This window comes from Phaseolus vulgaris, chromosome 3 (assembly GCF_051622355.1).
Source record: "Phaseolus vulgaris cultivar YP4 chromosome 3, ASM5162235v1, whole genome shotgun sequence".
NCBI lineage: Eukaryota > Viridiplantae > Streptophyta > Magnoliopsida > Fabales > Fabaceae > Phaseolus > Phaseolus vulgaris.
In genome coordinates, this window is record NC_143500.1 from 37,054,963 (window position 1) to 37,065,977 (window position 11,015).

General features: G+C 34.0%; 1 protein-coding gene across 1 annotated transcript; it reads right to left on the reverse strand.

Moving 5' to 3' along the window:
- Positions 1-3,742: 3,742 nt before the first annotated feature.
- On the reverse strand, positions 3,743-7,121 carry LOC137807338 (AAA-ATPase At5g57480). Its single transcript, XM_068607942.2, has one exon. It carries the CDS (start codon positions 5,778-5,780, stop codon positions 4,236-4,238), a length of 1,545 nt encoding a protein of 514 aa, XP_068464043.2. The 5' UTR covers positions 5,781-7,121; the 3' UTR covers positions 3,743-4,235.
- Positions 7,122-11,015: the final 3,894 nt, after the last annotated feature.

Sequence of the window (11,015 nt, forward strand, 5' to 3'; positions counted from 1 at the left end):
TATGCAGGCTTCGTCAAGACGAGGGTCTAAATTGTTAGAATATTTTTTTTATCGGCAATAATAAATAAATAAATAGGAACCACTTGAGGGGTGGTTCAACCCTTATACATATACCAGCCTAAAACCTTCAGACTTACTAAACAAGCCAAACTCAATTGATTAACCTCATGCAAACCAAAGGTTTTAAACACCAGTCAGAAAAGGAAAACGAGGTTGACCTGCAATTAATGGAAACCCACAACCAGACCTTTACTTGTACCAAAGAAAAAACTTCAAAAGCATCCCCCACTCCTCCTTTGAAAATTATGTTATTCTTGTGCTTCCATATTTCGCTCACTACCCCAACCCAAATTGTGTTCCAGACATTATTAACTATTTCTGAAGCACAACTCAACCTAAATTGATCAAAGTTGCTCTTTGGCTCAATATGGGACGCTACCAGAACCCCAAGCCACTTATGGCATAAACCCCAAACCCTCCTAGCAAAAATACAGTCGAAGAATAAATGGCAACAAGACTCTTCCTCCAACCCACACAAAACACACATCGAGCTAGCCACCAAAACCCCCTCTTCTACTCAAATTTACCCTGGTAGCGAGCTTGTTTTCCAACAACCTCCAATATGGCCTTAAACGAAAAGGGGGGGGGGGGGGGGGAGGGGGTGAATTGTTTAAGGGGAGTTTTCGAAAACTTTTTAAGCTAAAACAAAATCCTTTGAATGAAACTCAATCAAAAATTCAGTTAGCCAAGATATAAAGCATAAAACAACAAAGCACCAGAAAAAGAATAGGTTGTTTCTGCGAAACAATCGATTGTTTATACCAGCAAGGCAATAACAACTGAATTTAAATGAGTTTAAGGGAAGAAAGAGATACACAAACAGTTTATACTGGTTCACTCTTAAACCAAGAGCTACATCCAGTCCCCAAAATCCACTAGGCAGTCCACTAAGCAATCAAATACAGATTACACACAAAACCACCAAAGAAATGACCTTGAACCCTTCAAGAAACACACTTCCTTTGGCACAACACACACCAAGAATGTTGATCTTGACAACCTCAAGAGTACACAATACTCATTGGCTTACAACACCAGAAAGTACAAAGTATTCAGAACGAATTACACTTGTTTACAGAATAAACTGAAATCAATACAGATGTAATCTTATTCCACTCTCTCTTGAGAAAACCAAAGCTGAAAAGTGAATGTTCAAAACTTGAAAGCAATTTTTCACAACTGAAAAACTCAAATCTGTTTTTCTTGTTTGTTATAAAACATAAACAAACTATTTAAAGCTTTCAAAGATTGGTCAAAGCATTTAATACAGGAGCATATTCAGTTGAAAAACATTTAAAGCACACTCAACTAACAAAACAGAATTTTTGTTAGGATTTTCAAACAAACAATCGATTGAAAGCACGGAACAATCGATTATTTTGGTTTGATAGCAAGTCAACCAACCAAAACAGTTTTCAACCTTTTCAAAAACATCTAAGAGTAAAACAATCGGTTGTTTCGACAAAACAACAGGTTGTTTTTCACTTAGTTTGAAAAACACTTTAATTTCAAAAGATTTAAAAACATTTTAGCTTTGGATTCAACAAAGAGTGGATTATACAGATAAACTACCCAGATCCTATCCTAAACACAGGAGCAACTTCAGCCTTCCATCAAACACTTGGATTTGGATTCTTCAAAGCCTTTGATCACACTTGATTCAACATAAATCAACAAGTGCAACCATGTGCTCTCTCGTGCTTCTGTCACGAGAGTGTCTTTCGATCGATCGTCCTGATCTTTTAGGAGACTGATCGAGTGGTGATGCTTTATATAGTCGTCGGGTTGGTTCAACCTTTAGACTTGCAACATAACATTCGCCAACAACTTTCTGATCTACATGGACCGTGACGATATCTCCTGTCGTTGATGGAAACTTCATGGCTAAGTGAAGGGTGGAGATTATCGCTTTAAGACGATTTATGGACAACTGTCCAAAGAGTATATTATAAGAAGTATTTTCCTTAACCAATAAATATTTGATCTTTATGGTTTTGTTCATACTCCTTTCTTCCCCGAATGTAGTATATAAATCAATAAATCCTCTAGTATCCACTCGCTCGCCTGAGAATCCGACAATCTATTCGTCATATGACTGGATTTCTGTTTCAGGAATCCTCATTTTCTTAAAAGTCTTCCAGTAAAGGATATCCATTGAACTACCTTGATCCACTAGGACTTTGGTGATCGCAAACTTGTCTATTTCAATTGTGATTACCTTATCAATATGACACGACTTTATTGTAAAGATATCATGCAAATATAACATTATTTCATATTTGTTAAAGTGAAGTCGTGTTAGCATAACACAACTTTAGTAAAAGAGAAGTCATCTTTAACTCAAACAACTTTGACTAATTTTAATCTAATTTCTTTTAATTTTAAACAAAGTTATGTTAACATGACATGATTTTAGTTCAAATCATATTACACTAAAATTTTGTCATGATACGAGTTCAATGTAATCTGAATTGAACTAAAGTCGTAGATAATTAACACGACTTAAATTGTTTTTATATTATACTAAAGTCATCTACCATTTACTCCATTAATATATGAGATTATTTTATTATTTATATTAATATTAATACATATCATTTTAAATAAAAAAAAATTATTAATTGTCTCCATTTTAGTGATAATGACCATTTGCGTTTCATAGTAACATACATATGCAATGATAGATTTATTATACTATCTAGAATATAGACAATGGTGTGAGTTTACTTCATTTTACTTTTCATGATATATTTTTATTTATCTAAAATTTGACATTGTTCATGTTGGGTTTTCTTCTTATGGTAAAGAGTTTCATGACTAAACATTTGGCCAATCTTCAAAAATCATATTCACACACATGGATCATCATCACCAATTGTTTTTTCATTTTACATACAATATTTTTTTTCTAATCAACCACATTTTTTTCTAGTCCATCAAATATGTTTGAAACTTTGACATTCAAAATTCTATTTTCATACAATTCCACATCATTCATGCACTATTATCGATTCATAAGGATTGGATAATGAAAATGACAACAATAACGATAAAAACAATAATGTTGATCCATCTACATCTCCACCTTTTTCTCTACAACACCCACCATTGTAGAATACAAACAAGAAGATCACTTGTACCACTTTCATTAATAGATTAATTATTTGATGTAATATAACAATATTCATATTATAATTTAATCACAATATACATTATTAAATTTCCCTTTCTTTATTACGCTTCAAATTTCCCACATTTAGTTATTAATATCTACATTTTAATATATATTGTTATAAGTTATAAAAAATTATCTATTACTCATATTTATTTTCCAACTGCACAGTATTAATTTTGAATTTTACAAATAATACTTTTATATAAAAATTAGCCCTGAGAAATCATACATTTTTTTTAATGATAGAATACACTATACATTAAAATTAAATAATATAATCACACAGAGAAGTCAATGAATATAAAAACAACTAGGTTAGTATCAACCATACTGACTTCACTTTAAATATAAGATCATTCAAATTATGATACACTATAAGAAATGATCATTCAAATTCATGAGTAAAACATGATTTCTCCTGGTGAGTGCTTATACTAAAGTCGTGATGTGATTCTATCCGACTTCCTCATAATTTAGAGAAGAAGAAAAACGAAGCATGTTGATAAATTTAGCGGAAAATTGGAGCATTTTGATTAAAAAGAAAGGCATTATTCCCTACAAGTCCCATCATGAGATTACCAACCTTTCCCATGCCATGTGCACCCAGGTGTTCACCAACATCCCAGCTGGCTCCCCAACCATGTCCCCAACCATGTCAGGGTGTAAAGTCCTACCCACACCCAAAACAAATATTAGAACGGAACAAATCTTTAAACTATATCACGATGCAGATCAACTTTCCCTATATATCTAAAGAGTAAAAGGACTCCATTATTCAAAACTAAACCAGACACAAATATGTGACATCTTTCAAATTAGAGGCCCTAGTTAAGCTTCTCCCCCCCTTCCCTTCAAAAATCCCTTCATCATGTGACCACTACCACTCCTACTACACTTGGATATCTCTATTCATTCATTCATTCCATTCTCTTCATCTTAATCTTCTTCTTTTAAGGGAACAAACAAACAAACACACAAGTCTTCAACAACATTATTATAATCACTTCACCTTCACTTCTTCCTCTTCCTCCTTGCAATTATCCTCAATTTCTGACTCCTCCTTAGGACTCTCACTGTCCAAAGCCCTTTTCTCTTGCTCTTCCTCTTCTTCCTCTTCAACCCCATTTTCCCCTCTCATCACAGCCCCACTTTTCTCGTTCATATCCGCTCTCACCTTCAACGTTTCCAACAATTCCTCCACCGCGTTCTCCTTCTTCCGCCTGTTCTTGATCAACACCTCGCTGATATCCGCTGGAGTCATACGCGCCACCTTCACAACCTCCTCCAACTGCTTCAAAATCGACTCCTCCAACTCACACTCCTCACACCCCAGGTAGTTTTTCAGCAGAATCTTCAACGCCGGGAACGAACAGTAACTCATGAAAATATGCATATCCATTCTCCCACTCCGTAACAGAGCAGGGTCCAGCTTCTCAATGTGGTTGGTAGTAAACACGAAAATTCTCTCACTCCCGCAACAAGACCACAACCCATCAGTGAAATTCAACAACCCAGACAGAGTAATTGTGTTTCCACCTTCCTCACCGCCACCGCCACCCCCACCACCTCGTAACTCCGAATCATAGTAACTCCTCGAGGCAGAAACCGAAGTGTTACCGATGTTGTTTCTGTTGGTGAGGTTGATAGAGCAATCAATGTCTTCAATCACTATGATAGACTTGGAGCTGGTTTTCATGAGAAGCTTCCGGAGTTCAGAGTTGTTATGCACCTCAGTCAACTCCAAATCATAGATATCATAGCCAAGATAATTGGCCATAGCAGCAATCATGCTAGATTTACCAGTCCCGGGAGGGCCATAGAGAAGGTAACCCCTCTTCCAGGCCCTTCCAGTTTTATGGTAGAAAGATTGTCCATTGGCGAAGTCCTGAAGATCCTCCATGATCTCTTTCTTCTTCTGAGGGTCCATGGCCAATGTGTCAAAGGTGCTGGGGTGCTTGAAGGGCACAGATTCCCAAGGGTGGCCCCGGGAGTCCAAGGAGCCACCCCTGGAATTGGTGTACAAAAGGCGATCCTGGTTCTTCCTTCTGATATCGCTGGCTTTCTCCATAATGTAATCGAGGTAGGAATTGAGGACCAAGGACTTGTCTTTCTTCTTGATCCGGAGCGTGAAGCCACGCTTCTCGTCGGGGAGTGGGCGCCAGGAGAAGGTCTGGGCCTGCCTCTGCGTCACCACGTGCTCCCAGAGGACGTTCACGCCGTTGAAGGTGTCCACGATGCTGTCATTGTTCGCGAGCCCAAAGGTGAACCCGCTCGAGTTCACGGCGCGTGTCAGGCTGAGCCGGTTCCCAGTGATGGAGACGGAGGAGCTGAGGTACAGTTGCACGGCGTTGTAGAGCTCGTTGGTGTTGACGCCGTCGATCTCCGTTATATCGTAGTAGCAGTAGGAGGAGAAGCAGTGGAAGATCCGATTGAAGAGCTTGACGGAAGCGAAACGGAGTTCCGGGGGGAACACTGCTTGGAGGATGGTTTGACAGAACGCAAATACACCGAGAAGTGACGCGAGGGAGGTCCAATATTCTCTCATGTTTTTTCCTCTTGTAACAGATGAGGGAAAGGTTGTAATTTTATGAGAGTGGTGTTGGGTGTATATATAGAGAGTGAAAGGGGGAGAAGTGAAGAGAAGAGAAAAGAAAAAAGGGTGGTTTGAAATGTAATATAAGGTTTGAAATGTGATGTGAAGAGGGTGTGTGGGCCAAGGAAAGGGATTTAAGTACAGAGGAGAGAGAGAGAGAGAGAAAGAAAGATAGAGAAAGAAACAAAAAGGGTTTTGGAATTTTGGGTTGTGAAGAAATCAGAAATCAGAGATGGGGCCTAATCCATTGGGTTGGGAGCTGGACTTAGAGAGCGAGGCAGTGGGTGTTCAGTGTTTACGCTACACTACACGCCTTTTCAAAGGATTCTTTTTTCCCTTTACACTAATGTGGAAATTTTTATTTTCAACTTTGGTACTGCCACAGATGGATGGATGGATGGCTGACCATCATCTGAAATGCTATCAGAATGCTCCCTTTCCATATCTTTCTTTGCAATTCCACAAGCAACTATGTTGGAAAGGGAACGATTTACAGCTGGTTGCACCCATGTCAACAACCACTATGGGTTAAAAACACTTCACATAATTAGAAACCGCAGAACAGAGGATTCTTGTTTCTATTATCATTATTATTCTTATTATTATTTCAAAACACTTACTCTTACCCACCTACCTGAATCCTCATGCTGCTGATAGGGATATGTCATATGTGCATGTGAGTTTTTGCAGGAATTAATTAGTAGTAAAACCGAGAAGATCATGTACCTTTCGATTTAGGCTATACTGTCCTTTTTAATTATTGTATTGTACTACCTCAGTAGAAACCATATTCACACTCATGCATATTTCAAATTCTCAAACCTTATTTCTTTTCCTTCAACCCATTCATATGTGTGAATTGGTAGTCAATAGACTCATAGATCAGTAAAAATATAGGGGTCCCTTTCTAGTTCTAGGCCAAGAATTGATTGAAATTTGTAAGCTAATCTGACCCCACCACCAAACTCTTTCTCACATGTAAACACAATTATCTAACTAATTCTTCTTTTCTTTCTGAAACACTTCTTCTTTCAGATTTTTTTCTGACTACAAATTAATGTGGTTGCTTGTCAGTTGAGAAAAGATTGAGGAAGTAGTTAATTGAGGGAATCAATATGGAAGGATTCGGTGGCCATCTCTCCTACAATAAATATCACCCTGGATTCGAAGCCATTTGGGGAGCATAAAACTAGGATTTCTTTAATCTCATCTTATTACAAGTGTCCAATTCACAATGGGTCCAACTTCCCAACCTTATGAACACTTTCCTCATATACTAGTACAACACTTCTTTCTTTTTCTCTCTGGGTACTCCCTCTCTATAAAATCACCACAAAACAAAATGTTTTCATAAAAATATATAGTGGAAGGTTGCTGATTGGTTATTTTTTAAAACAAAAAAGTGTCTTATATATTCCATCAAATGTAGATGTATAAATGCTTTAAATGTAGATACATGTTGCTTCCTGCAAAGAAGGATCCCTGATAGATACATCAGCAAAACAAAGAGTCATTGAAACTGTGTACATAATTTATAGAAAATTAAATGGATTTTATTATTTTACAAACAATTTGCTTATTTCTTAATTCATTCAACTAAGATAATTTTTTACTGTTTCACAGATATTTTTGAATAAAATTTCAAAAATTAAAGAAGGAGGGGAATGGATATTGATACTATAACCCTTTCTAGGGTGAATATGAGAAATCAATAACACATATCATTATAGTCTGTGGTAGGAGGCACGGCTAGTTTGGTTTGTTTCTCAACTAAAAGGCAAAACTTTTGCACAACCAAAGCTTCATCTGTTATTTTGGGACTGACTTCAGGTTGTGGATTATTCTTTTCTGCATATCATTTCTTCAATTGTATGGGAAATTTGGTACTACTGGAACAATGACCTATTTAAAGGGAATAAAGAAAAAAAGAAGCAACAAATTTCATATGTTCTTGGAGTTATGATCCATGTTATCCTGAAAATACCTCCAACCTTCAGTTTATGATCCACCCCTCATAACAGAAGATTCTAACTCTGGTTTTGGTATAGTTGTCATAAATGAGAATGAATATGTTTTGGCAGCGGAACAAATTTTATTCTAATTCTTTATGATTAGGAAAGGATTGAAGGTCTTGTTTTAAGATTGAGCTTAATGACTACTAAGCAATTGCAATTACACATTGCAGTGTTTTTTTTATAGTTATTTTCATTTAATTTTTGAGGATTCTCCATTTATAGTAAATGGAATCACAAGTTTTACTTTATCTTTGGTTAACCATGGAAGAAATAGAGTAGCCTGTAGATTAGATTCTCTTATCTTTACTTGTTTAGATAAAAATTTAGAAAGAGGAATTCTATACTAGATTTTCCTCTCTTGCTGACAAATATGAACATGATTAGTATAATTTTTGTTTTCTTCAATCCATTACCTAGAATGCAGATGCACAATGACTTTGGAAAATTAGTTTTTCTTTAATAAGAAAAGAAAGAAAAATTATTAGTGTGCTCATAATTTTTTTAAGAGGTGGAAGGAAAACCAATGAACAAAAGTAAGTAAGATCAGAAAAAAAAATAGTAAAAGATATATAAAGCAGTATGATGTGATAAAAGTTAAAAAAAAAAGGAGAGAGAAAATACTAAACTGATACAGACAAGTACTATTTATGATTCATGAAACTGATTTAAACAATAATTTGTGAATGATTAAGTGGGAAACCTCAAATATAAAACCAAAATTATGGGTTCATTTGAAACAGTGTACTTTAAAGCAATAGTATTTTATTAAAAATGGTGCATTGAGAGGTAGTGCCATTGAGAAGTAATAGTATGGATAAAAAGGTGTAAAAGATATGACAGGAGTGAGTGCAAAAAGGAGTTGATTTGAATTGATAATCAAGAAAGATGGTTGTTTTGTTTTTAGTTCCATAGGGTATGTAGAACAATCTCACAGTATACCTATTCAATCTCTAAATCCATAGTCTTCTTCTTCTTTATTATCTTACTTTATGTGCTTATCCAAAAAAAGTGCAAAAATCCACAATGCACTTCATTCAAAAATGAAATTTCATTCAAAGTATATGTATACATAGCTTGATAAGAAAGAGAAAAAAAAAACATAAAAAAACTGTTTGATAGAAAAAGAAGTGTAATTTGATTTGCTATTGATAATTTTAATTATTTTATTATTATTAATTTAAAAAATACTTTATAATAAATTATGAATAATAAATAATTAATTATAAATATCACATAGTTAATTATGACCATCAAAATATCTATATTTGTTCATAATTTTAATAATATAATCTATTATAGTGTATTTTGTGCATTTTTTTTCTATCTATCTGGGTATAATCTTGTTTTCTTATCCACTTCTTATACTAATCTATTGTAATAAAATAAAAATATATACGTTCAGCCATTCAAACTACTACAAATCCTCTATTTCTTTACACATTTATCCTTTCTTCTTTTCATCATTCATTTTAAATGTACATCCAGAAAATCATATCTAAATCCATTAGAATCCAGTCATTTAGTGGTGAAACTAAGAATAGATAATGCCATGTGATTTTAATTAATCATTTTATGTGTCATGAAGTAATATTAATGTAATTAATAAATATAAATTAGTTGGGCTTAAGTAATTTTAGATTATAAAACAATTTCAGAAAGACATGAAAATTGAGGGGCAATTTAGAGAACAGGTAAATGATACCTTCAGTTTAAATACATTATTCCTTTAAATTTAAATACATTATTTCTTTAAATTGCATTGATTGTCTTATTTTGTCATTTTTTTCTATAAATCACATTTAAATTAAAACCTATAATGCCATAACCACTACTTGCAATATTATCTTTTATATATTTAGTGTGATTAAACAAATGGAATACTTTTATATATTCAAATTATCTATATTTTAGATGTTTTATGTTATGGTGTTGTAAATTTATTTTTCATAAATTTGGTTAGTTTCACAATATATTCTCTTTAATATAAATTTCATGTAAAAATTGCTTATAATAAGTAATTTTTTATATATTTTATTAAGTATAATGACTCTTTACTCAATTCAATCGAATGTTTCAATTTACTATTTAAATTATATAAAATCAATTTAGTAAACCTTTTCAAATATTCCAATTTACTATTTACATTATATAAAATCAATTTACTAAACCTTCTCAATTAGTATGCACACATTATATTAGTTCAATAATAACATTCACTATTCATTAAATTAATATTCAATTTAATGTATTATACATTTTTGTTCTCAAACGGGTTGATTTCCCTTTTATACTTTAAATTTGTTCTCGAATGGGTTGGGATTGAGATAACTGTTGTCTTCCTCCTCAAATATTTTTCTTTTGTGTTTTCGTTGGCCTCCTTTTCCTTGTAAACTCCCGGTCTGGATGGTACCTGCAAAACACACTCCGAAGCTCAAGTGAGATCTTAGTATTCGGTGTTCGGTACAATTAATGGGTAATGATGACGTACCTTTATCTCGAAATTTGTGACTATTTACATGATTATCGTGGATCCTTTGTTATTGGACTGGATTAGGGTTTTGGATCATAATTAAGAATGTATTACCTAATGATTAATCATTGTTTGGTCCTATTAACCTTCTGTTAAGCTTAATGAATATGGTCATGTCGATTGGCTCTAACCCAACACTCAGACCTCCATATATCGTCCGGACTCGATCGGTACAAAATCCAATTTCTATCATAAATATAAGTAATATATAATTTGAGCACATAAAACTTGAGTAACAATACTAACATTTTGAGTAGTGTGATATCAACACTTGAATGCTATATCAATAGAGGAGAGATAATTGATTTAGTATCTTTTCCATAATTCTCTCTTCGCTTAAGTATCTAACAAGCATTTGAGCATCTTCACTTTCAGTGAAAACAAAATCAACATTGACTTTTTCTTGCTCAAATGTTACACCTCACTTGAGTGATGTAGTTTTTTTGCATCAAATCACTTATTTCCCAAACTCACCTTAAATTTATGACTTTTTATCCCTTTAGTTACCACTTAACATTTGAGTAATGACATTTCTTTAGGATAGAGAATTGTTTCAAGATCTCTCTCGCTCAATCTTCAAGTCACAACTGAAGCAATGAAAGTTGTTCATAAAATAAAGACAACAATTTGAATATCACTTGA